The sequence below is a fragment of the Balearica regulorum genome, chromosome 6 (genome assembly GCF_011004875.1).
Source record: "Balearica regulorum gibbericeps isolate bBalReg1 chromosome 6, bBalReg1.pri, whole genome shotgun sequence".
Taxonomy (NCBI): Eukaryota; Metazoa; Chordata; class Aves; order Gruiformes; family Gruidae; genus Balearica; species Balearica regulorum.
Window position 1 is genome coordinate 35,677,760 of NC_046189.1, and position 27,652 is coordinate 35,705,411.

General features: G+C 38.1%; 1 protein-coding gene across 6 annotated transcripts; it reads left to right on the plus strand.

Annotated features, from left to right (window-relative positions):
• The first annotated feature begins 3,878 nt into the window (after positions 1–3,878).
• RAB3GAP1 (RAB3 GTPase activating protein catalytic subunit 1) lies at positions 3,879–27,631 on the plus strand. 6 transcript variants are annotated; one of them, XM_075757215.1, is made up of 25 exons: positions 3,879–3,993; positions 4,080–4,135; positions 5,023–5,098; positions 6,386–6,518; positions 6,749–6,827; positions 7,486–7,605; positions 8,180–8,345; positions 8,864–8,963; positions 11,351–11,432; positions 12,054–12,122; positions 12,869–12,942; positions 13,682–13,774; positions 15,175–15,344; positions 15,684–15,782; positions 16,142–16,314; positions 17,320–17,374; positions 17,655–18,011; positions 19,105–19,242; positions 20,891–21,118; positions 21,632–21,728; positions 21,818–21,921; positions 22,018–22,133; positions 23,346–23,448; positions 24,984–25,004; positions 26,374–27,631. In XM_075757215.1, the coding sequence occupies exons 1-25, from the start codon at positions 3,976–3,978 to the stop codon at positions 26,614–26,616; spliced, it is 2,970 nt and encodes a 989-aa protein (XP_075613330.1). In that variant the 5' UTR covers positions 3,879–3,975; the 3' UTR covers positions 26,617–27,631. The 6 variants fall into 6 exon arrangements, 5 of the variants coding, with proteins under 5 accessions (XP_075613330.1, XP_075613332.1, XP_075613331.1 ...); XM_075757218.1 differs by having other exon boundaries at positions 3,953–3,993; positions 4,080–4,392; XR_012836178.1 differs by lacking the exon at positions 24,984–25,004 and having other exon boundaries at positions 21,632–21,715.
• The last annotated feature ends 21 nt before the right edge of the window (positions 27,632–27,652 follow it).

Sequence of the window (27,652 nt, forward strand, 5' to 3'; positions counted from 1 at the left end):
AAAGTGTAATATATTTCAATATATTAATTCACTGGGGCATATTTATTTTTGAGATTGTTTTCAGAAATAAAACACACTATGTATTTTGAATTAATTACACTGTACATTTAAAACTTTCTAACTACTATATCTGTATTCCTAACTACAGCTGATCTAAGTGGTGTTTCTTTCTTGAGAAACTGGTATCTTTTGGTAAAAAAAAAAAATAAAGCTGATTGATTGATAGTTGTTGAAAAACACTGAAAAATATCAAAACAGATTAACCCCCTCCCCACACTTTTAATTGGAAATGCTGCCATTGTGATTTTAAGTTTGAATGTTATTTCATACTACTACTACCCCCTATGCTGTATCATGCCTAAGGCGTTACTGAATTCCCACAGCGGGAACAATGTTCCCAAACATTGTTTTTTCCAGACAAAGATGCTTTTGTTAGGCTTTACTCTTAATTGGAAGATTGTAATGGAACTTTCCGACAACTTATCAGCAATAGTTTTGGGAAAGGAGCTAGCTATTGCCATCTTGATTAATATAGCTATGTGTGGGCAATATTGATACTGTTTACAGTTAACGCTATTCCTTAATATGGTAAGTGTACTGTGAGCTGTTTCACGCTTATGAAATCATCAAACTTCTTTTTCAAGATTGAACTCAAAGATTAACAATAGCATTAGATGACAATGACATAACACAGAAGAATCACAGATTGCAAACTCTTCAAGAAGAAACATGAGAGGGTGAAGTTAAAGGATTTGAAGATTTGAAATTTTAGACAGCTAATTCTTAAAATAAATATTAGATATCTTATGTGCATGAATGTACATGAATGAATATGAATAGACATTTAAACATATATGAATAACTGTCAAATTCTTACACTGAATAACTCTGGGTGCTACGGAGGAATATTATAGAGTCAATAATGAAAAATTATGTAATAATATGCCTATAAGGATTGTTTTTCCTACTAGCTAATCAAGAAGTATGTAAAATGGCAAATTATATGTTTTATATTTGTATGTTCTTGCTAATATTATTGAATGGGGTCTAACTTTTTACACTACATAAATATCTTACTCCTTTCTGGAATACATGAAATGTTCTGTTGTATTGACATAATTGAGATAATGTAGCAGTGGGTTCTCCTATTTAACTGTGTAAGAAATACATGCTATGTCCATTTAAAACAATTATCTTTCACAAAAATGTTTCCATTTTCTTGCATTTACATCTTCAATTTAATTTGCTGCATTACATTCTCCTCTCATAAAATACTGCATAACCTCCATATATGTGCTACCAAATTAAGCTGGTTTAGAACTTAATTTGTATGGCAGCCTAAAAGAAAAGTATGTGTTTTACAAAATTACGTTTATTATATCCATACTAGAGTAGAACTATGAAAAATAGGGTACCTAGTGGCCATTATATTGCTAATTTCTTCACAAAATTTTATTTTCTCTCTGCTCTTTTCCTCACAGTGTATTTTTACTTCACTACTTGTCCTTACACCACTCAACTGAATAAAATATTTTATACATCTTAAACACCTAGTAGTACATAACGTTTTCAGCATTTATTATCGATTTTATTACAAGTTATTCCTAACAACAATCTTGGGCACTACCCCTAGCAAACTTTTTTCCATTTTTTGGGAGTTCCCTCTTAATTTATTAAAATACCTGGGTTTTTTCCTTTGCAGCTGAGCTCAGGGGTCTCAGTATATGTATATGGAAAAACCACCTAATGTCAAAGAATTACCAATGGTAAGGTGTTTGCAACAGATGGAAAGTAACAATCAATGTAGCTGTCTGTCCGTAAAGAATCGTTCCATTTCAAAGTCACTACAGAGGTCAGTGGAAATGAAGGGCCTATGTAGCTTTTGTCGGATTCAGTAGCATTTTCCCAATACTGCTAGTCAGGAAAAGAATTAGGCTTTTGTTTCTGATTCTAGTAGCAAAAAAATAAAATTCCTTGAAAGCATGCAGCAGCATTCCCAAGACACTCATGCATTTATCCTACATAAAATTAATTATTATTAATTATAATTTTTTATAAAAATTTTATATAACACTTTTTACCTGAGGAATGTACATTATTTTATAACTATGTAGCAGCCAGACATAGGATCATAGAATGGTTTGAGTTGGAAGGGACCTTAAAGCCCATCTAGTTCCAACCCCCCTGCCATGGGCAGGGACACCTTCCACCTGCCCAAAGCACCATCCAACCCGGCCTTGAACACTTCCAGGGATGGGGCATCCACAGCTTCTCTGGGCAACCTGTTCCAATGTCTCAGCACCCTCACAGAGATTTTTTTCCTGATATCTAATCTAAACATACCTTCCTTCAGCTTAATCAGACAGTGTTGTCATTCTTAGTTTACAGAAGAGGAAAGAGAGAAAAATTGAATGATGTATAGCCGATGACCAAGGTCATCCAATGAACTGTGCAAAAGTAGCTGTAGAAGTCAGCATTCTTGATTTCTCATTCTTATGCTAAACACTAGATAATCCACTAAAATGTTTATCCCATTATATTAGTTTGTTAAGAGTCATTTTAGAGAATGAACTTCTCGAAACTTTGCTTTTTTTTTTAATATACAAAAACCTCTTCAAAATAATAACTGAAAAGGTTCTGTAAAAAGACATAAACAACATCTTACCTGGTGCTTCAGCAGCAAAGTATGAAAGAGGCACAGCAGCCCAAAGAGAAGTTACAGAGCATTTTTAGCTCCCAGCTGTCTGTCTTTGCTGGACAGCACGGAATTCAAACAGTAATTACATACACTTTGGTTTTATTTTCAGCGTGTTTTTCTGACTGCGGAGCACGTAGTACCTATTTCTGAGGCAAGATCTTCTGCAGGCAAATCCTCCAGGCAGCTCCTGCTACGCGAGGCTGTTGAGTTTACACGATGTTGCCGAGGCAACTCCCCCCCTTCCCGCCCCCGGGGGCATTTTGCTCTGAGGAGTTTAATTCAAAGAGCAATAGTCACCTATGAGAACACAGAGTTGAACTAAACGGTAGCATTTTAAGCCCTAATCACAAGACAGATCTCTCAGCACCCAAAGCAAAACATACTTCTCTCTTCTGTTTACCTTAATTTATGCTTTTATTACATTCTCTATTTCTACATCATTTTAACTTTGCTTTCAGTCCGCTCACCTAAACGCTCCTCACTACTCGTGAATAGTTATTGGTTTCCTTTCAGGCAGTCTTAAACAGCAGACTTCAAGGACTTTTTTTTTTTTTTTAAGTAGCAGACTATGCTGGGGAGAAGAAAGGATAAAAGAGGTATAGCCGAGCTGAGGCTGAGGTGAAAGGGTTTTGAAGAGAACTGGTTTGCTGGATGCCAGAACAACTCTGACACCGTCCCCCGGGATACAGCGGCAGGGTGACACACGCGAGAGGCAAACAAAGCAACCAGCTTTGTTTTAGGCTGGACCAGGGACACCTCGGCTCCTGGCTGACTAAAAACGGACGTACTACTCATGTATGTGCAGGTACCCGGCATAACCGGCCTAATAGTGACAAGATGCGACGCCAGTCGCGCCCCGGTACCTTGGGCAAACGGCAGTCCAGCCGGTAAGACACTTTGTTTACCCTCTTGGGCTGTCCCTGACGGAGCCGGAAAGTCTTTGGGAGCAACCCATGCCTCAGCTTTGCACCGCCGTGAGGTAACCGCCACAGCGGGCGCTCCCTCAGCAGTGCCCGCGAAGCACTTCAGCCAGCCGCGAGCGCGGGAGGGCCGCCCGGGTGTCTCCTCCCACGGAGGGCTGCGGGGAGAGGTGCCCAGGGGACGGGGAAGCTCCGCCGCGGCGGCGCGGAACTGAGCTGAGAGAGGTTCCGGCCAGGGCGCTCTGTGAGGAGGCGACGAGTAGCCCCGGGGCGGGACGGCTCGCACCGCCCTCCGCGGGTTTCCCATGAACCTTTGCGCTGGTGCCGGGGGGGCGGGCGTCCCGGCAGCGGCGCAAGATGGCGGCGGACAGCGAAGTGAGTGTTTCCCTTTCTCCCCTGCGCTCTCCGCTGGGGCTGCGGCGGTATCCCCGCTCACTGCTTCTCTTGTTCTCTCCTTGCAGCCCGAGTCGGAGGTGTTTGAAATCACGGACTTCACCACCGCCTCCGAGTGGGAGAGGTAGGTGGTGCTGTCGCCGGTCCCGCTGCCCTCACCGCAGCCGCTGCGGGAGGGATCACAGGGGCTCTGCCTTGTCCGCCCTGGCCCGTTCCTGCCGAGGGGAGGTGGGCCCCTGCGCCGCGGCTGGACCTGCTGGCACCCGGAGGCTCGTCCCGGTGTGCCGGCGTTACCGTCGGGTCTTTGCGGCGGAGGCTCAGGCCGCAACTGCTGAGTTGGTTAAGAGGATCTAGTCAAGCTATTTCTGAACTTTGTGAAAGGTCTGGTTTAATGTCTGTTTGTAAGGAATTAGAATAAACATCTAGAAGTTTTATATGTTTTTTTAAAGTAGCTGCCTGATTATTAGTCTTCTCATAGCTGAAGCCTTTAAAAGTTAGTACAACATGAGAAAATTTAAGGTGAAGAGTGGTGAAGAATCCTTTTGCATTCTTAGCATATTATTTTTTAAAACGCTTTTGTCAGTGGCGATGTCTGTGACAGGAGACAAGGATTTTAAGCACTGCATTTTAAATCTGAATTTAGTTTATGATCTTATCTCAAATGTTTATTATCTGTGAACAGTGAAACAGGAATGTATGTTAAAACTAATATGCTGCAATACCTGAAAAAGAAAAAGGTGAGATTCTGTAAGCACTTGAAGCATCCTTATAGTTGTTGCTGAAAGTAACTATTGCCTGAAATGTAAACACAGGAAGACCATTTTATTTGTATAAAGTAGCAGTCGTTCTGTTTTTATTGTGATAGTGGGGGATTTTTGTTGTTCGTTTGTTCTTTGGTTTTTTTTTTAAGGAATTCTGTAGTAGGACAACATATTGCCTGCTTTTAGGGAACTGAATTATAATACAAGTTTAGTGTTCAGCACATATTAATGCTTTTTCCCTCCCTAATAGATTTATTTCAAAAGTAGAAGAAGTATTGAATGACTGGAAACTTATTGGGATTTCTTCAGGCAAACCTCTACAAAAGGTCAGTTACTGCTTATGAATTTTCTGTTAGAATTTGAATTACTAGCTAGTAATACACGTGTATGTTACACGCATTGCTGCTTTCTTAGCTGTGGCAGATAATGATTCATATTGGGGAGTTATGCTTGTAAAAGTGAGAATTTGACAAACAGTTGCTGTAAATTTATTGGTGGGCTGTCTGCCAAACAGGCTGTTTCCCTGATAAAGTTGGATCTTCATATAGGGCCTAGTAATTTTTTTTTATTTCCAGTTTTGAATCTGGAAACATGATTGAAGCTGTTCTAAATTCTTAAGGAGTTTCTCTTTGCCCTGCCTGGTGCCTTTGTCACGCCTCACATACTTACGGTTGAGGTTTGCGTAGTGCTACTTGTGACTCAGTATGTTTCATAGATCGGAGAGATTTTTTTCGAAGTCTAATTAGAGCCTTTGTAGTGTTTTCTCAGTCCTATAAAATGCAGAGGAAGTTGCTGAGCCTTTCTGCATACTAGTGAAAATAAATTCAGCTGTTCTGGATTGAATGGCTGTGTTTGCAGAGGAATTTTATGATTCTTAAGTTTAGTCAGGGTACAGAGTATTCAGAACAAAAAGTTACGTTATCTAATGAACTAGTTTTCAACCTTAGCTGTCAGTGTATTCATACATGTCGTCTTTTCTAGATGAGACTTCTCTTCCTGACTTCTAATGAGAAGACGCCCTTTACAGATCAAAGAGTTATCCAAGTTGCTTTGTTTTAGTAGCAGCATACAATTCTATACAGTGATGTTGATTTTTTTCCTAGAAACTTTTCTGTGCTGTATTTTTGTTTAAAAAAAATTATCTTTACACACAGAAGTTTTACAAATTATAGATAAAAAATCATTTATCAGTGAAAGCATATTTGAAGCAAATAATAAAGTGATATTTGCGTAGAATGGTATAGATGTAGATAAAATCCCAAGTGGGAAACTTTTGTCTTTGGGAAAAGTTGAGGGTGCATACACTTAAGATGTGTAGTTGCATATGAGGAGATATATCTGCCTTTTTATTGCCATATAATTCCAAAGACTTCTCAGGAGTATATCTGGTCCTTGAAATGAACATGATTATTGGCATTCAGCTGCCTTTATAATGAAGTGCTTTGAGAATTGCTTTTTTGAAATTAAACCATGCTTAGCTATTTAAGAATAAATATTCAGCAGTAGAAAAAGATAAATAAATATGTTAAGTTGTGTAGGCAGTATACTTTTTAAGGCTTATGAATGTTAACCTAAATTTATGTGATCAAATAATATCTTTTTTTTATATGCAGGGTGTATACACCACGGGAGCATGGGAAGAGAAATCAGATGAAATTTCATTTGCAGACTTCAAATTCTCAATTACCCATCATTATCTTGTACAGGAACCCAGTGACAAAGATGGGAAAGAAGAACTGGTAGAAGGTAGCTGATAGTTCTCTTACGTGCCCGTAAGGATATGACAAAAGACAATTCCAGAATGTGGAGTTCACAGTGCGTTGATTTGCTTCTGTGTGAAATTTTGTGCATCTGATGGGTGTGATCTGACATTTCTTTCAGTATGCTTTGCATTCAACAGATTGCAAATATAAGTAAATTGTAAGTCAGGTGAATGGATGCTGATGCTCTTATCTATCTTTTTTTTTTTTCCACAGATGCCCTTCCTCTGCCTGTGCAGGACTTGCTGTGCATGAACAATGACTTTCCTCCTAGAGCTCACTGTCTGGTAAGATGGTATGTATTCTGCCTGTCATCTTTAATGTAAATAAGCATAGCAATTGAAAAATCTTTGATGCTGGCACAATCACTTGTATTATTTTTTTTACCAAGAGCTAAAACTTCAGTAAAATGATTCTGACTGTACACAGGAAACGAGTGCAAAAAAAGCCCACCACAGTGGGCTTACCTTTACTTTTTTGGGTTTTCCCCAATATACTTTTTTCTGAATTTCATAGACTAACCAGTCTTTTATATTTGTAATATTTAGATGCATTCTTAAAAAGGAAAGCTGCAGAAACAACAACAACCAAATTCTTAGTAATGCAAATCTTCAGCATTACAGCATTGTTCTAGAGAGGTTGTTTTTATGTATAAATTGCAGTTGTTAGTAATGTAAAGTGAAAAATTCAGGACTGATAGACCTGGATGTTCTCATTTTTAGTACGGTGTTTGAATGGTGTTAAGCTCTGCTAGTTTGTGATTTGAGAATCTGCAGCACTCCATGCCCACTGAATTCTTGAACTCTCTGAAAGAGGTACTCGCATCAAAATAACAGATTCCACAGTCTCTTGGTGACAATTAGGTTATTCAATTTACAATATTTCTGAGAATTTTGTGTTTCAGCTATGTTGCAAAAACCAGAAATGTGCTCTTTTTTCCTCTCTCTATTAAGGTATGGCTTACGTGAGTTTGTGGTCATTGCTCCAGCTGCAAATAATGATGCAGTTCTTAGTGAATCCAAATGTAACCTCTTGCTGAGTTCCATTTCCATTGCATTGGGGAACACTGGCTGGTAGGTAAAGCCTTTTTACATGTCCATGTAAAACTCTAGCATACTGCTATTGTGAGGAAAAAGTATTAAATTATTAGCAAAATACATTCAGAGTTTGTTGTATTTGCACTGTAATACTGTAACAGAAGGATTTAAAAAAAAATTTCCGATGGAAACTGTAAAAAGATTGATTTAATGTGTTGTTTATATTCATTATTCTTTAAAACCCTTAAAGGCTGTTAAAAGCTGCTAGAAGTTGTTGGAATAACTGGTATACAAAATAAAACTTTTGGAAGAGGATTTCTTCACGATGTGTGGTAACAGAAACTTTCTAATCTTCCTCAAAAAATATTTAGACTGAAAAAGTATTTAGCCTGAAGTCTTGGATATGGCTATGCTTATGACATGACAATTTGTTAGGCATTCCATTTAATGGTAAGGTTAACTTTGATTCCTATTAAGCATTTTAAACTGTGTTTCAGTAAGAGAAAATGTATTCTAAAGAATATGAAATGATGATAAAATATTTAGCTAGTTTTAAAGACTACAAGACAACATGACATTTTAAATAATCTAAAATATTCACGTTTTATAGTCAGGTACCACTATTTGTGCAAATACATCATAAATGGCGACGAATGTATGTTGGAGAATGTCAGGGTCCAGGAGTTCGAACTGACTTCGAAATGGTTCATCTTCGCAAAGTGCCAAATCAGTACACTCACTTGTCAGGATTACTGGATATCTTCAAATCCAAGATTGTAAGTGCATCTGAATGTATATAACTGATATTAAGAATAATTATTTTATTACCTGCTTGCTTGTAGATTCACTTCTATTTTCTAGGGATTTTTTTTTTTTGTAAGAATGAGGCTTACACCGCTGATATCAGCGAAGTCTATTTCCAGATATCACCAGTATCTAGTGATAAAGTGAAAATTGGTATGGCTTTTGTTCCTCAGTGTTGCCACCTTCTTCCATTTTTATTTACCACTGGTGCGTGAAAGAATGTGTCTGTTTTACAATCTCCTCATACCAACCCTCTCTTCACCCTCCCCAAAACAAACTCTATTTTGCTGTTTAAGAGGGGAGGAGAGGTTTGGGGTGGGTTTTTATTATATATATTTTTATTATATAGCTTTACTAGTAATACTTGGGGTGTTGCAGTTCTGATAAAATTAGCTCTAATACAAGCTGTCAAAACTAATTTATGTTCAAGGCCTGAGGTGTTTGAGAGGATATACTCTTTACATTGAATTTTTTCTCTAATATTTTCAAGGGATGCCCTTTAACACCACTGCCTCCGGTTAGCATGGCTATTCGACTTACATATGTGCTTCAAGACTGGCAGCAGTATTTCTGGCCGCAGCAGCCACCAGGTAGGAGACTTGTGTCATCAGAATAACTTGTTTTAAGATAAACAGTTGACGCTAAAGAAAATGTTTGTGTGTCTTGCCTGAAGAATTGAAATGTTTTCTGCATTACTAGGAAAGGCTTCAGTTACAACCTGAATACCATCCCACTCCCTATGATAGGCTAGCAAACTGAAAACTGCTCTGAAATCATGTCTGTGTCTTATGGTTGTGACAGGTGTTTTGGTTAGGGCTGTGTGTAGAAATATGCTTTTTTATTAGCATTTAGAGATTTAGTGATACTGCTAAGGTGGTAGTATCTATTTTGGAGAGAAAAGGGCGACTGACTGTGGATCTGTAAAGAGTTCTGCCCTGAATTCCTTAGGGAAACATTTGGATACAGATTCTAGTAGGTGCTAATACTTCACAGGAGTATTTGTCAATTATTTCCATAAAGTAACTGATTCTAATACTTTGCTATTTAAGTGTATTAACAGTGGGAAAAGGAGAAAATATTATATGTACATCACTTAGGTAAAAGTTTGTGGGTTTGTTGTTGTTTACACAGTGCTAAATAAGCCAAGAAGTTGATTTTGATTATTTTTTTTCAATGCAGGAAAAAATTCTGATCAAGCCTTTTATTATAGTAGTCTTGTATGAGGAGGAGAAAGGTGAAAAGTAATGTATAGTCTTGAATCTAAAGTATATACACCAGACTCAATAAGTTTATGCCATAGTGATGCTATTTAGGAAAAACAGAGTGAGTTTACTCACTTGGTACTCTCACAGTGAACTCTCATGCTTGCTTGGTGGTAACACATTCTTCCTTAGGTATCAAGGATTTGTTTTAACAGACCTATTTCTATATAGGTAGCATCAGAAAATAAATTATAAACTTCTCTTGGCTCAAAGGTAAACAAATCTATAGGACAAAGGTAGATATTAGTTCCTTCTTTATTAGTGATGTGATATTTTAGGCACAAGGTGGTGGAGCAATTAAAATGCTCCAAGTTATATTCTTGACTTAGTAGTAGTTTTACATAACAAGGCTAAAGTATTTAGGGCACACTTAGAGACACAGAACCTGTGTGACCTTAGTCTGGTTACCTAATTGTTTCACTTTGCTTTGCTTTAAAAAAAAAAGTACCAATACCAATGAAAGGAATGTTTTGAAGAAGTCTGTAGTGAAGTTGATCCTGTGTGCTTTGTACCAAAGGAGTGTTGAAAAATGTTTAAAGAGAATCCTGCTCTTTAGGGTCAGGGAAAATGAGTGCTGTTTTAAGTGATAGTTTCTCTTTGTAGGTAAACCAAGTTTACCTAAAGAACTTGGAAAGCTAGTTCTACAAATTTTATTTTTTATTATTTCTGCAGACATAGAAGTCAATGTTTTCTACAGTCTCTCTCTGCCTTGCTATAGTTATATACTACTCTGATCATATCTCTTGATTTGAGCGATTCAAATTTTACTCTTTTGGAGGATTCTAGTTAAGGGAGCTAGTGGCATAGTGTATTGCAGAAACAGCAATTTACTGCTGTTGCTACATGCAGTTGTGGTTTTACGTTCATTGTGAAGAACTAGGCCCTCACTTCTCAAATAAAATGAAAGAATTTAAATGTGTTGTTAATTTCTTCTTCAGAGAAGATATTGTAATGAAGTTATCCAAATATTTTACCTGTTCTAATACCTTGCTTGTTTTGTTTGTAAGCAGTTTGCCAGATGCATTTAAAGTTAAGGATCAGATGCTGTAATAGCATTACTATAATAGCATTACAATATATCATTACCCATTTAAATTTTTGTTCGGTGAAGACTGTCTATTTTTGGCTTATATATTTGAAGGATATAACATGGGAGGTGGCTGAGCATGCTGGCAGGCATCTGTAAGTACCTGGGATTACAAGGAATCTCCCAGATCATTGGTTTAAGTCTTTAACTGTAGGAGCCATAACATAGCACTCTTCATAAAATTGTCAACCTTTTAAAAATAGTTGGTTTTTTCACTCTGCAGAGTTGCTCTTCTGGAGTCTTCCTTTTCTGCTTGGAACTGATTTCCTACCTAAATATTTTTGTGGCAAATCTGTGTCTATTTGTTCTTGTGTCAACAGTGACTCCTTAAGGCTGCCTTTATAGCTATCATCTTTGCCTGTATGAAGGGAATAACCTTCCCTCAACATGAATTGCAAGAATTTTATTTGTCTTTTTGAATGTCCTTTTGCATGATCACTTCCCAGTTTCTGCTGGAAACAATTACTTTGTCTGCTAGGACAGCATTTTCATAGCTCTGTCACCTTAGCTGTTCAGCTATTGTCTGGTCATCCTACACGCTATAGTCTTTTTACTGTGAAATTAAGATGATATGCTTGTTAAAATAGTCCATAAATTCTGTATGGAAAATGTATTGATCTGTCTTCAGATATAGATGCTCTAGTTGGGGGAGAAGTTGGAGGCCTCGAATTTGGGAAGTTACCATTTGGTGCCTGTGAGGATCCTATTAGGTAAGATAAGAGTTCAGAAAACTCTGTTTTATAACTTCCCTAATGGCAGACTTAAAGGTATGTTATTTCAAATCTTAGCTTTGCCTGCCTATCACTTGTTATGTCCCTAACAGGTATTTAATTATTCAAGTACATAAGAAACATCTGTGAAAAGTAATGGTCTAGTAGCAAATGAGACCATTTGCAAAATTGTCTAATGATATGGAGAGTTCTAGCTCATAAATCTTTCGCCATAAACTTCTAGAGTACTCCATTTATCTCTGAAACTATTGTGTTGAAATATACCTTAATTGGAGATAAAATTTAAAAACAGCGTGCCTTCATTCAAAGGTTGGACTCGCTCTCATCTTTTACTTTGGCATTTGTAGAAATGAGACTTAAATTGAGAGGGTCTGTAAACCGAATTATTACAATCTCGATGTTCTCTTCTGAACAACCCATCAACACTCAGCAAATCTAGGAACCATTTTAATATTTTTTAATGCACATTTCTGGATATAGTTGCAAAATACATAGAGGGACTTAAACATGAACTATCACAAATACCTTTCAAGATCTTAACTATGATGGAGAGAACACTTTCTAGTAGCACTGAAAGATTTAAATCTTGTTTTGTTTCAGTGAGCTTCATTTAGCTACCACATGGCCTCACCTGACAGAAGGTATAATTGTTGACAATGATGTTTATTCGTAAGTATTTTGTCTGAATTGCAAATATCTAGTAGTGTACTTTATTTGTTAACTACTGCATTTTAGTGACATCTAAAATACTGTGTGTGGCTGTGTCAGCCCATTTTGAGGAATGCTAAGGTCAGCTGATAGAACATCTCATTTGGGAAAACACCTTCTTTTGAAATGCATTTCTGTGTGAGAAAGTATTATTGTGTCGTAATGTCAACAGAACATATCTCCATTTTGGGGCATATACTCATGCTAGGCTTAAAAGTTTTGTGTATTGCGTATTTCTTGGGAAAGATGATACTGGAACATGGCAAGCAAAAAGAATTAACTGAGTGACATCCCTCTCCCAAAGACTATCATCCAGGTTTTCTGGTAAGCGTCCTAAAGAGCAAGAACAGTGTATACTGATACTTAAGAAAGAAAAGAAAAAAAAAAAAAAAAAAAGAAAAAAAGCTCAAAAACCCAGAAGTGGTTTACTGTTTTAATTACTACACAAATTAGTTTCAACTTTAAAAGAAGAAAATTTAGTTGAACTGAATTGTTCTTTATGTGTTTGTTATTCGGGTTATGTATGTACATGAGATCAGGGACTCTTGCTTGTGTTTTAGAATGTTTGCTATGTTCTCCTATGTAATTTGGTATATGTCATGGCTTCCATGGCCTAACTGGCTATGACATTCCATTTATTGAGAATTTGATACTCATCTCCTGAGTACTTACAGTGACAGCATGACACTTTTTTTTTTTTTCTAAAGTGATCTGGATCCTCTTCAAGCACCCCAGTGGTCTGTGAGAGTCAGAAAAGCAGATAACCCTCAGTGTCTGTTAGGTAAGACATCAGAATTCCTGATCTTCTCTTATGGCTTTTAAGCTATTAAATTGTGAAGTTGGATTGAATTGTTGATGACCTGATGACCTCCATTTCCTCACTCCCCTTATTTTTTTTTGAGTGGACAATATTTTGGTTGTCTTTTTCAAGAACACAAGCTTTGCAAACACATGAGTTTCTGTTGGAGGTTATTCTCCATCTGTGCGCTTCATTGCTGTTCCTACTTCACCAGGTTCCAGAGAATAGGCACTTTGTGTGTGTGCGTTCTGTGCAAATTTGGATGTCCTAGCACCTTTAAATTTTAAGCGCCTTCTGCATATATCCATTTCCTTAGTTGAATTGATCTGTCTGACAGGCAGGATTGGTATGCCTGGAGAATTGTCCTGTTGTCCGTCTTTTTCTTTTAGCTTGTGAGGAAACAGGCTTCAAAACTAAAAAATAAAAATAATAACAAAAAAAATAGTATTCTGCAGAAGTTTCAGCTTGCTTTGAGTGAAGAAGTGGATTAAACTGCATGCAGAACTGTGCTCTGGAAAGGTGGCTGATAGCTGTCTAGATGTAAGTTTTCCTAAGCTTTAATAATGTGGTTTAAAGTTATTTATACTTCAGAACAAATTATTATGTTCTTTCAGATGAAAAGATAAACTTTACTGTCCCTGAGGAATCACTTTGAGGGTTAGCTTATTGTTCAATGAGATTTTAATTGAGTAGTTGTTCAGAAACTTTGTTTCCCTTCTAGGTGACTTTCTTACTGAATTCTTCAAGCTTTGCCGTCGGAAGGAGTCAACTGATGAGATACTTGGAAGGTCTGCATTTGAAGAAGAAGGAAAAGGTCAAACTAAAATCTTGATGATTTGTGTTACTTGATTTTAATTGTTAGGCATTTTCTGTAATACTGCTAGGAATTTTCTGGCCAGTGCTACGTGGTACAATTTCTCAAGAATTCTAGGCAAGCTTAGCTCCCGAAGTCCTAGAGGACAACTACCTGTGTTAGAGTTGTGGGTTTGTTTTGTTTTTTTACTGGAAAACAAGAGTTTTGACTAGTGTGTACAAGAGTTGGTTTTGAGCAAACATTAAACAGATTTGTCTGCATTTTTTAATGTATTTTTTCCACTTGTTTTGCTTTTTGAAGTACTATGTAGTGCATGTTTTAACAGCCAGTTTAAAGAATCTTTAATCTGTTTGAGAGGCGTTGCTGTCATCCTCAAAAAACCCAAATCAAAACTAAATCCAGACTAAAAGCCACCAAACAAAACCAATGAAACAAAATTATCTGACCAACAGGTCAGACTTTATCCCAAGAGTATAAATATTGACATCTTTTTGATGTTTCTGTCCCTTTCACTTTTTTTACTGTATGTGGTGAACATTCCCTTCTTTCCTGCCTCTTGTTGCCTGTTCTTCCCTGCAAATATGGCCTGTATCAATGTAGTTTCTTTTGTTATACTTAGTTTTGAAGGTGCTCCCTAGTTAGCTGGAAAAGGTGTTAGACTGGGTAGGGTATGTATTACTCTCAGTGCTTAACATACGGTCTCGTTAGCCCTCCTTATCTCTGATTTTCTTGAAATGTTTGCAAAGGTGAGGTTTTCCAGGCTGCTGGTAATTATTCACTTAAATTTGTCTGCCCTCTTTTTAACAATGTTAATTAGTTGTATTGTAAGAGAGGTTCTAAAGTTTACCAGCAACAACTTTGGAAAAAATCTTTTGATTTGAGGAGTTTACCTGAGGACTCTAAAACCAAATAGTGCTTACACCATGTAAGGTTGTACATATAGTGATTAAAACTGGATTTATTTAAGGCTTGTCTAAAGCTCTAGCATATGCTTGAACAGTCTTTGTTATCTACAGTGTATGTCTTGGTTTTGCATATAAACAAAGCTTAAACGCTGGCCAGTCAGCAGCCTTTTGCTGGCTGTAATTGTGTGCAGGTATGCAGTACTACTACAGTAGGTGGCAGGCACTATCTACAGCCAACTCAGTCTAGACCTCAGTAAATTAAATCAAGGACAGTCTGAGACTCCTTTGTGACTTCATTCTACTGCTTACCTTTGTGGCTAAGAACACCAAATGTCAGGTATGGTACCTGACAGCACAGGGGTGTGGCTTTGGTTAACAGGGTGTTAATATCAATACAAAGTAAATAGATCGAATATGACAGGTGAACTTTTTAAAGAGAGATGGTCTTGCAGGGTTTTTTTTGTTTGTTCTAATTAATTTTATTTTATTTTATAGAGGTTGCTGATATTACCCATGCTTTGTCAAAGCTCACAGAGCCAGCACCAGTCCCAATTCATAAATTATCAGTCACAAATATGGTTCACAGTGCAAAGAAAAAAATTCGCAAACACAGAGGTGTAGATGAATCACCTTTAAACAATGAAGTTCTGAACACTATTCTTCTGGTAAGCGAGCTGTCCAGGCACATTAATATAAAACATGTATTTCATGCTTCCACTGATGCATTTGATTTATAGTTTATGGCAGAATTATAAATATATGTCTCTGATGTCAGTTCCATTATTAATATTGTGTTTATCAGCTTTTTGAAACAGCCTAAGCTGTTACAAGTCTCTACAATGTAAGTAGACTGAAAACGAACTCTGAACTCTGCTAACATTTTTAATTATAGGGATTTCTGGTATGTAACCAGCAGGAGCTTTATGGAGAATGTGGGGAAAGCAGAAAAAAAGATACTGATGCAAGTTTGGAATTTGTTGTGGTTTTTTTTTTTTTCCTTGAAGTTCTTATTTCCTGATGCTGCTGACAAACTCGCAGATGGATTCGAAAGCAGAACTAGCACTTCAGCAGGAAACAATCCTCCTCCAGAGAATGAAGATTATGTAAGTTTGACTGACACTCATGAGAGAGAGAAAGCAATTTTGAGCGTGTGTTCATACGGACTTTACTGTGGTTGCCCTATGTCTTGTAATAGATCATTTTTTGGCAAGATGAAGTTAGCTTAGTCGAATCTCCAGGTAGAAATAGTGATTATTTTGGGGGTTTTTGTTTTGTTTTGGGGTTGGCTTTTTCTGTTTGTTTTTTTTTCTTTCTTTCAAAGACTGTAATTTTTTGTAGCTTATACTTATGGGCTTAAAATGTTATTTAGCCACTTGTATTATCAAACAGGAAAGAGATCGTGTAGTTCTGGAAAAAATGACACTGTTCCTGTATTACCTGCTTTCTTTTATTTCTTACATAGAATCTCTTCAGTCAGTTTAAATCTGCTCCTTCTGATAGTCTGACGTACAAACTAGCTTTATGTCTTTGTATGATAAACTTCTACCATGGAGGAGTAAAAGGAGTGGCACATCTTTGGCAAGAATTTGTGTTAGAAATGCGCTACAGATGGGAGAACAACTACCTTATTCCAGGGTAAGATTTTTTCTTTTATGTTGCTTTGTCATAGAAAATGTTCTTTGTTTCAGGAATAGTGTGAGTTCACTATGGCTTTGAAACATACTGTTTCGGTTTGTTTTTTTTAAATTGCAAATGCTGTCCTCTGTTAACCTACTTCCTTAAAGCAAGAAAGGATAGGCAGTAGAGAAAAGTGACTGTGCCATCCTTTGAAAACTTCAAGATGTCTGGAGGCAGCTCAAGTTAAAGAGCACTCCATTTTGTGAATGGGGACAGGAGGGAAGCTTATGTGAATGCTTGGCTTCCAGTTTATCATTAGATGAAAATGAAGGAGCTGATACAGTGAGAGACACCTTTGCTTTGTAGTGTCGTTTCGCCACTTTTCTAAGGGAGCTGTTCCAAGTTCCTGATGGTGTAGCAGCCTTTTCAGGCAGCTAATGCTGTCTCAAGTATTCCAACCCTTCTAGGTGATGCTTGCTGCAGCAGAGCTTGTTGCAGACCAAATGAAGGGTTCTGTCAAGAGGAGATACCAATGTAGAGCAAAAATACATACTTTTTTTTTTTTTTTAAAATGGGATGAACTGGCCACTTATTTACTAGTTTGTACTTTCAAATGGTTACGCTAACAAATAAAATGGAGCTTGAAATATATAGAGATCAATCTACTGTATCACTGCAGTTTTCAAAGTAAAGTCAAAAGTGCTTAAGTTTTGTTTGAAATCAGCTACCCTTTTAACATCCAAATGGAAAACTGACCAGGAAATGCAGTGTGTTTTGTATTAGTGGGAATGATCTCTGAGTTTCAGAAACGACCTCTAGGAAATAAATGTAGTTTAACTTCAGGGCTTGTTCAGTCACTAGCTTGTCTTCTGAGACCATAGAAGAGCTGCATAGCTGAAATGGTGGGGGTGGGTTCAATGTGGATATTTGCCCCTATTTTGGATTTCATATGATTTAAGACCATATGTGTGTGAAAGATTCAACTTTATAATTGATAATGGTTACACTTCTACCTTTTGTTAGATTAGCTAATGGCCCTCCAGATCTGAGATGCTGTTTACTGCATCAGAAACTTCAGGTAAATATCCCAAACTTAAGAATGATTTTTCTCCTAAGGAAACTGTCAAAATTACAGCAATTATTAGCTAAATATATTGTTTTTGTAGATTTAGTTATGCTTGTATTATTGGGTATGGACTTCATTTTTTGGGAAAAAAGCTTTGTTATAGCAACAAGTTCAAAGGAATTATTATCTTTTAGAATTATAAAAGATTTTTGGTGACTCTCCAAGTTTTTCTGCGACATTGTTTCCATAAGAGAAGTAATTGCTAAACATTTTTTTTCCTTTAACTTGTTAGATGTTAAATTGTTGCATAGAAAGAAAGAAAGCAAGAGATGAGGGGAAAAGGGGGACCATGTCTGATCGTTCACCTGGTGATACTGGAAAAGGAGCAGACCACTCTGGAGAGAACCCTGATAAGGAAAAAGAAGTTGGCAAGTCTTGGGAATCGTGGAGTGACAGCGAAGAGGAGTTTTTTGAATGTCTGAGTGATACAGAAGATCTTAAAGGAAATGGGCAGGAAAATGGAAAGAAAGGAGGAGCAAAAGAAGGCAACAAAGAGCCTGTAAACTTAAAACCAGAAGGTCGTCTGCACCCGCACGGAAAGCTGACGCTGCTGCATCCAGGAGAGCCTCTCTACATTCCAATAACACAGGTTAGGTAGCAAGAGCTGAGCCAGATGTACAATACAACTCTCAGGCAATATGGCTTGTACCTGGGATTGTGAAATTGCACATAGTTTGCAGGTTATAGCCTGACCTGTTGTTAAAATTGCTAAGTTTTTTTGGCCTAAGACCTTGTATTCCATTTTTAAAACCTGATGAGGCTGTTAAACTGACATGTCACATGCTCTTTGTTATATTTGAGAATGGGTCTCCTTACCAAATTTCACTAGAAACAAATTGGTTTTAAACAAGAATTAAGCTGTCTTGCCTATCTTAAATTTGGGTTTCTTTTTATTTCCAGCTCTTGAGGCATGTTCCATCCGCTTCTTTTCTTCCTTCCTTCCTGTAAAGTAGGAACTGCCATGGTCCTTCCACCATGAAGATTTCTAGCTGACTGTCCAGAGTACTGGATCAGTTTTGCTGCTACTTTTTTCCTTTTTTTTTTTTTTTCTTTTAAAAAATAACTCTCAACTGATAAAAGACCATAGTCATCAGGTTTTGGTACCATTATCTAAAGCAGGTTTATCATCAAACTACTAGAAATGTTATCTGACACAGACTTTCTTGCAGCGTGACTAGGGATGAAATAGGAAGTAGTTGGAAATCAGCCACGTGTGAAGAATACAGTATTTTTCATTGACGTGAGAGAAATTTTTAATGGATGTTGCTTTGTGTGGGTAGAAGTTCTGCGCAGAGTATAGTCAGGCAAAATGTTGTCAATTATGTGCTGACAGTATCGATGGCAAAAATTCTACATTGCTTTAGGTGGATTTTCATCTGTCTCAACAGAACAGTATCAGCCAAACACTTCTAGGACTTTATCTGGATTTTGGCATTTTAACAATATATCCTTATATTGTTACTTCATTCTCAGGTTGTTTTCTTTTTTATTTTTTTTTTGTTAGTGTCTTCTGATGCACAGCTTTAGGGTAAACAGTTTAAGCAGTAGTAACTTATATTTATTTCCGTTAAGTATAAATAAAGTAGAATGAACTTTGGTGACAGGGAGCTTTCCACTCCTCCTTCCTTAAGGGCTAAGTCGAGGAGCGGCTATTTCTAAACTTGTCTTTTCCCATATTGCAGGAACCAGCACCCATGACTGAAGATTTGCTGGAAGAACAGTCCGAGGTCCTGGCAAAACTCGGGACGTCAGCAGAAGGTGCTCATCTTCGGGCACGCATGCAGAGTGCCTGCTTGCTCTCAGATATGGAGTCTTTTAAGGTAGTACTACTTGAAGAATTCTGTCAAACTGCTTTCTTCTTAATTAACTATCCTTGCTTGTGTTGAACAATTTTGAAGGTTTTTCTGATGAGGTGGTTTGGTTTTTTTTCCCTCCACAAACCAGTTTCAAAATAGTGAAAAAACCCTATTGATAAAACTCTTAGAATGTTTCAAAATCTGTGACTATCTAGTCTATTATGCTGTAATGTTCCAGAAAATTTGTACAATGCCTGTGGGAGGGAAACAACACCCTCCCCCCACCCCTTTCCCAAAACATACAGTTGATAAATTGGGAATTAAAACTCGGACAAGCCCACATAAAATGATGACAGAAGAAAACTGAGCATCAAAGTCCTGGATAAAAATTACATGTCTTCCCCCTCCCTCCCACCACCATGTAGCTTTCATCTAGTGTCTCTCTTATGTGAACTTTCCACTCTGTCTAGCTTTGTAAAATGCACCTTTAATCAGACTCCAAACACATAAAATGTAAAGGTGGTGTAAAGAAAAAAATTAATCTATTAACACGCTCACCATTCTGTATTTATACTTTGGGGAGATGGACGTAATTTTTATGAACAGTAGATGATGTGTTCTTTAGTAGGAAGGATAAGTTTATCACCACTTAGAAGTCCTATGCAGCTTTTCATCACATTGGGACTGGACTAGCTGTGGGTTTGGGTAATTTGTTTCATTTCTTTTCTGAGCTCTGCAGAGGGAGTAAGAGGGAGCTGTCATCAAAGGATCTCAAAACTCTAAAAAGATTAAAGATTCTGTCATGAAATAGCTTTTTTTTTTTTTAATTATTGCAATGTTACTTTGTAGTAAAAGGATACAGGTGTACTGTGGAGTAAGAGTATTTCTAATGTCAATATCACTTTATTAGCAGTGATTCATGTTATATTAGATGTATGTGGCAGTTTTATTTCTATGGTGCAAGTGATCTAAAAACTCAGAATATAGCACTGTAATTTGAAGCAGAAGTGCACTCTCAATAGGTGCATTGAATACAAAACTGGGTTTCCTTTTATGTTCTAGACCTATGGATGTATTTATTTGTGTTGACATTGCATCTATGAAAAATGAAGGATTTTTTTGTTTGGGGGAGATGTTTGGGTTTTTTTCAGTTCCTTTTTAAAGGAAGAAGAAAAGGCGAATTTTGTTACTGGAGTTTTAAAAGGTGGAAAGTCAGTGCTGAAAGCGTATGCATGCAGCCCAGTGATTCTGTTAGGCTTGGACTGTTTTTCATCTAAGTCTTTAATGGTATAAGCTTATAGATAATAAAATTAATGAAAACTCGTATTTATTGCATGTATCAGGTCCCAGACAGAAGCTTGACTTAACAGCACAATTTTGAGCTTGCTTGAAATAACTGACAAATGTACTGTTGTGGGTGATAAGACAACGGTTTCTTTGTATTTGTTGATGCTGTGGGTTTTACCCCTTGCCATTGTTTTGGTTTATGCTTTATTGCCTCACCTTCCCAGGTCTCTTTCCTAGTTTACAGTTTGGTGACTGTGCACAGAATTCCCTGAGTTTTGGCTCCTAGCCTATGCTGTACCCACTAAAACCACCTTGCCTTCCTACCCAGGTTATTATGTTTTTATAGGATTTTTCAGGTACAAATTTTATCTCCTCTTCATTCCAGGCAGCTAATCCTGGCTGTTGCCTGGAGGATTTTGTGAGGTGGTACTCCCCTCGGGATTACATCGAAGAGGAAGTGGTCGATGAAAAGGGGAATGTAGTAATTAAGGGCGAGCTGAGTGCCCGAATGAAGATTCCTAGCAACATGTGGGTAGAGGCCTGGGAGACAGCAAAACCAGTCCCAGCCCGGAGGCAGAAGAGACTCTTCGATGACACTAGAGAGGCAGAGAAGGTAAAAAGCTCTGTGGCTACTGATAGTCTGATCTGTAATGCTTATAGCAGCCCTTTCTTCTTCCTCCTGGAAGATTTGAACTCTAACATGTCCTTGCACTATATTCTTGGAGTTATTAAACTGTTTTGTACGTGGCTTAGGGTTAATCAGAAATTCTTGCTGCTGTACAATGGTGTATTTGAAGTATCTAAAGTAATTAGTGTGTGGAATTTCACAAGCTGTAATGTTTAGGTGGTACTTTGAATTATTAGTAAATAAACCAGATTTTTACCTGCATGTATATGTTAGGAAACTAATTATTTTTAAAAAACAGAATTATTTTTAGTTTCATTCTAACCTGTTGGGACTGTAAGCAATCACTGAGGATTTATGTAAAACTACCTATTGAGTCCTGTCTTAGAACAGTGCTCCCTTCTTGTGAATTCTTCAGTGTGGGTGCTCATCTTTTGTAGTTAACCTTATCTTTGGGAAGCAGTTTTGATCACTAATATATTGAATTTTCTATTGTTGTAGGTGCTTCATTACCTTGCAGTTCAGAAACCAGCTGACCTTGCAAGGCATCTCTTGCCTTGCATCATCCATGCAGCTGTACTCAAGGTAAAGGAAGAAGGTAAATAATGTTTAATAAATTATTAAGATATTTTAAGGTGAACACCAATGCAATAATTACAACTTCTTAATTTCTTTTCCTCCTAATAGAAGCACTAGAAGATATATCTTCAGTCAAGAAGATTATTAAGCAGATAATATCCCATTCCAGTAAAGTTCTACGGTTCCCCAATCCAGAGGACAAGAAGTTGGAAGTAAGGCTTCTATATTGGCTTAAAGAACTTAAGACTTAGTAGACTTTTACACTCTTCATGGGTTTTACACTCTTTATTTTTATTAAACTCCTGCAGGAAATCATTGCTCAGATTATGAGCGTGGAAGCTATCATTGCCAGGGCCAGGTCTCTGAAAGCAAAATTTGGGGTTGAGAAATGTGAAAATGAGGAGGAGAAAGAAGATCTACAAAGGTGACTGATTTTTTTTTTTTTTTTTTTCCTTTTTTGTTCTCCCTCTGTGTGGTTTTTTTTCCCTCTGATGCCCTTTTTTGTAGTTTCAAAATTTAGGACAGATGGAAGCGATGATAATACAGAAATACTAAGGAATCCTAATGTTTAGAGCTATTAAAAAGGTATCCCGGTCCCTAGGCTGCCTAGAGATGTTGTATGTGGGCACCCTAAATGGTTCTCTGTGTAACCATCTCTTTGAAAACATGCGATGCAGATTGTTTTAACGGAGTTGTGGTTTTATCTTGACAGCACTGGGGACTTCATTTATTTTTTTGTTTATGTAAAAGGTACATTTGATGAAATTTGTGACAGTAGAGGTAAAATTAGAAGGACTAGGAATTCAGTGTTTTCTGTAACTAACATGAAATGAAATACCCTCCCCAAGTTACATTTTCTTGTTCTAGTCTCCTTACTATTTTGAAACACATTACCACAGAACCATATGAATGAAAAGCAACAAGCCATGTTTTGTTGCTTCACTACCTGCTGTGTCGGATTATTTACTTCTTGCTGCCATGCTGAGAGGGAGAGATGGTTTAGTAGCACATGTTGGGAGTTTGGAGGAGCGATGTCTGACCAATGCAGTATCGTTGTGCTCAGAAAAATTGCCATGTTGTTACTGTGTGGCTGACACCGTGAACGCTTTTCATGTTGAATTTATACATCCGCATTAGGAGCCTGGGTTCCATTTATAGTTAACTGAGAGAAGTAGGTGCTTTCAGAGGCTGAATTGCAACCTAGGTGTTAATTGGCCCTGCTGCTGGAGTTGGGATGCAAAGGGCCATACAATCCTGCCTTTCCTGACCTTACGTGGGAGGCTGCGGTGTTGAGCTTAGTTTTGACCTATGTTATTTGTGGAAGAATGGCCGCTTGTATTAGCATGAAAGAAAGAGCAACAAGGGAGGAGGGAACAACTGAAGGCTAAGGGAGGTTTAGTCTTTAGGGTAGAGGGGAAGGAGTAAAGGGATGAAAAGGTGATGATAGTGTTTGAGTGGGATGCTGGGAAGTGCCGGGTTTTTTTTCCTTGAACTTTTAGTGTCTGCCAGTTCTTGCTCTGTGGAAATGATGCTAGGTGGAGACCTCACAGGAAGCAATTCTGGTTTTAGGTTAGCAAACTGGATACAGCTGAGAATGAAACGTTCCTTTTTCCTTTTCAATATTTTGTACCACCAGATTTGTGAACTGTCTCCTGGAGCAGCCAGAAGTGTCAGTTATTGGTGCAGGAAGAGGACCTGCTGGTAGCATTATTCACAAGCTGTTCGTGAATGCTCAGAGGGTAAGAAAGAGTTCTTGATTGCTTTGCAGACACTTCTAATTTAAGCAGTATAAGGCAACAACTTATCACATGATGCCAGTTTATTTTGTCCGCATATATGCATGTATTGTCATAAATGTGCTTGAGGTTTTTTTGTGATGTTCAACATGATTTTGGCAATAACAGAACCTTGCAAGGCAAAAGCAGAGTAGGTGACCCGGGATGTGAAACAATTAAAGCCATCTGGGTAGATAGAGGTGTCATTAACGCATGATTTACTTCAAATGGTGACATCAGTAATGCTGTTATGGCACAAATTTCTGCGTCATTCAAGTTACACGATCTATGCAGCATTACAGCAAGAACAATCAAGTGTGTTGTTTCACATAGCAATGTAGAGAAACATCATCATATTAAATAATTTAGGAGTAACTTTTTAGACTGAGGCTTATACTTGGAGTACTTGAGATTTTTTTTCTATGGAAACTGTTGTGCTTAGGAAGAGTTTCATTTCCTTTCCAGTACAACTCTACATTCAGTTTGCTTATTGCCAGTGTTCCATCTGTTTTCTGGAAACCCTTCCCCAGGCTATATTAGTATAAATACTCCCTTTTTCTCTTAAGCAGTCTTTGTAATAATTAGCCTTAAAGTATCGATTTCCAAACTTCTTGGACTGCAGTCAGCCTTCAGTTTCTGTCAGAATTACACCTATTCATAGCATCAAATTAACTAAAATTTAACCACAGTGGTAATAATGAGGTAGCATAATATTGCAGACATCTTAGAGCCTGAAATCGTGTTTGGAAATCACTGCTGTAAAATTTTCGTGATTAGGAATTAAACACTTTTAAGGTGTGGATGATTTTATAATAATCTGTATTTTGCAACTCAACATAAAAAGGACCATTCTGAAAACAGACCATGGTTATTCTGAGAAATGAAAATCAGAACATTTATTTTATTCTTCTAGTCTCGAGGGAAAATCTGGTTGCAAATCTCAACTTGTCAACCAGCCTTACTTACAGGCTTCCCTGTAAAGCCCAAGATTGTGCCCTGTGAGTGCATGCGAGCATATGCACTTGCCTTTTTAATATTGAGGCGTTATGTTTTTAAAGCTGAGTAAGAGCTTCTAGCGTTAATGTTCGATAAATATACATGTAAATTTCTAAGGGTTTGTTTCTTTTGAAACATCAGTAACTGAAAGTTGATCACTGTTAATTAAGACTTCTCAGTGGGACAGGAGCTAAGTTGCTACCAAACCCCCCTTTGTGTTTAATCTACCATGAATTATTTCAGTAGGAGAGCCGTTTGGTACATAGAAGTTGAATGACTTCCTTGTTCATTACCTTTTGAACCTGGACTCCTGAGTTGTGTAAAATGTGTTGTTATATTCTCAAGTTTTCTCAGGAAAATTACGATAGCAAATGCATGCTCTTGGAAGTAGAGTGCATGATGTCTCTTAAACCTACAATCTCCTCCTAACCTCTTGTAAGTCACCTCTGACTTGCCTTTGTTTCTATCTTTCATCACTGGTTCTTTTCTCATCCTTTTCCAAGCTGACTGAATCTTCTGATGAGGTAACCAACTTTGTCCCTCGTTTCCCACTCATCTTCCCTAGCTGCATAGAGTTGAACCTTTTGGCAGATATAGTACAGCAGCCTGATTTAGTTTGTACTGTCGTTCACATACTGACCATAAAAATAATTTTGTGTTTCCAGAATGGTTTTTCCTCATTCACAAACTTTACTTTTGGAGCGTAGCAGGTAGTGAAAAGAGAGAGAAATCTTAAAAAAAACCCAAACCAAACAAAACCCCAACACAACAAAACCCAAACCAAACAAAAAACATTTCTTCAAGCGAATATTAACATTTCCTGATGCTGAAATATGTGGCCTTGCCTTTGTATTCTTCACTGTGTTTTGTTTATTGAGCAGCCAGATGTTTCGGGGGTTAGGTGGAGATGGACAGTACCTGAACATCCCAATCCAAGATACCAGTACTTACTGACACAACTGAACCTTTTGGACAGAGATACAGAGAGGTTTCGGGAAGAGCTAGGTTAACTGCATGAAGAAACACAGCACAGGGAACATCCTCTCTGTTGGTTTCCTAGCACTGTTCTGGTAGGAACAAGGGGCGTTTGTCCCTGGTGACTTCTATGGCACAGGCTGCAGAGGCGACCAGTACCTGGCCCTGCTCCTGGGGAGCATGTGAGGGAGAGGGCTGGGAGGAGAGGTGCAGCGGGGCAGCTGAGAGGGGGCATCTGGGGGGTTCTGCCATGCCTCAGTGACACTGATAACCTTGAGCTGTATACACTTGAATTAGGACGCTATAGGGTATTGGGATGTGTGTGTGTATATATATATATATGTAATTGGGCTAACTGGAGCATGCCAGCCCTTCTTCCAGTATTCAGACTTCAGTGTTGCTGATTACTGGCTCCGGGGCAATGATCATTGGTGGAGACTGCACAGCATCTCACTTGCTCTGCAATGTAATTTTGGCAAGCTTCCCTCTGACCGTGAAAAGGAGGTATTTATTGAAGTGGTATTTTGAGTCTCAAAAGGCAGGTGACTATTTGCCAAGACTCCAGTAGTGGCACTGATTATTTTTAAAAGGAGGGTGGCTTGGCCTGGTGTAGCCACTGAGAGCTGAGGAGGGAGCCCTGCTTGAGAAGGGGGCTTTTTGTCTGGTCAAGACCCTTGCTTCACACTGCCGAAAAAGTTAGGAGCTTAATCTAGGCTGAGCTTCACCATCCACACGTGAAGGTTCTTCCATTTGATTGTGTGCAGTTTATTTCTCAACATCCCATTAGTGTCTTGCTCTGTGTACACATAAGGCCTTTAGATGTGTTTGCCATTTCTAATCTTCCTCTGTTCCTCTTAAACATTAAACATTTTATAAGGCACAGCTTGCCCTGTAACCATACCTCTGCTCTTATTTAAGGTTTCTGCAGCACCTCCAATTGATGAAGAACTGAGGAGATCAGGTTCATCAGAGGAGAGAAGACTCAACGTGGGGGCTGTTTCAGATTTCCCACCGCCCACGGGTCGTGAGGTGATTTTGCGCACAACCGTCCCCCGCCCCGCACCTTACTCCAAGCCATTGCCCCAGCGAATGTACAGCGTGCTGACGAAGGAAGATTTTCGACTTGCAGGTGCCTTTTCAGCAGATACAACGTTCTTCTGATGTAACCAGCTGCGTTACCTTGTGTGTCTTCACAAGTAGGATGCTATTCATTTTCCTTGGGGGAAGTTAACACTTAGATATTGACTGTGGTGTGTGGTGAGGAGAAAATACGGTTGTCATTAGTGACGGAGTGTGAGTATTCCCAAGGACGGAGCTGAATTGGCAGCAGAGAAGGATGCCTGTTGCAAGTCTAGCTTGGAGGTGTGGGATGGCTTCGCAGGTAGTTTTAATTAGACCTTTGGGGAAGAAAGTTTAGCAATGTCCTCTTTGTCCAAAGGGAGTGTTTTGTTTTTTCTACATTAGCTTATTTAATAATGGACATGAATGGGCTATATTGCAAATACTTCGTGTTGAAATTCATGCCAAATGTGCTGCTTTACAGTTCTTAATCAGGTTTTATCAAGTGACGTTAGCGTACTTCAATTGATATGCAAACATTAAGTAATTTGTATTTATTGCTAATCTTACATGTTGAGCCCAGTACTTTTTGGTTAATTACTAAGTTGCAAATACCGCTAAACTACTTTTCATTTTATTTGAAGTATACAGTACACTCTAGTTCACACTAAATTCTCCCAGCATTGCAGCAGTTGTCCAAAAAGATCTTGTCACAGGCACTTCTCCCCAACAAATACATGTATTGGGGCTATAACTGGACAGAAAGCCTGATAGCCTTAAGGGGATCACTTGTGGTTTTGGATACTCCATATCCTTCCCTGCATGCAAGGGCCAAAGCTGTATGTAATGACATGTACAGAGGTGTTTCACTGTAAGCAACTTGCTGGTATTTACACAGACCATTTCAACGCATCCTGCGTCCTTGATCTGATACAGAGAGGATTCTATCACCTGTGTAACACCCCACTAGATATCACACAAACAATATGACGTGTATGTGCCAGTGTTGCTTTACAGTGATCTTTGTGTGTTAATGGGAATCAGCATTACTTTATAAAATGAAATGTAAAAACAGCATCAGTATTGTTGACATTATTCAATAAATCTGAACTTATTATTGGCTCTCAGATTTCTTCAG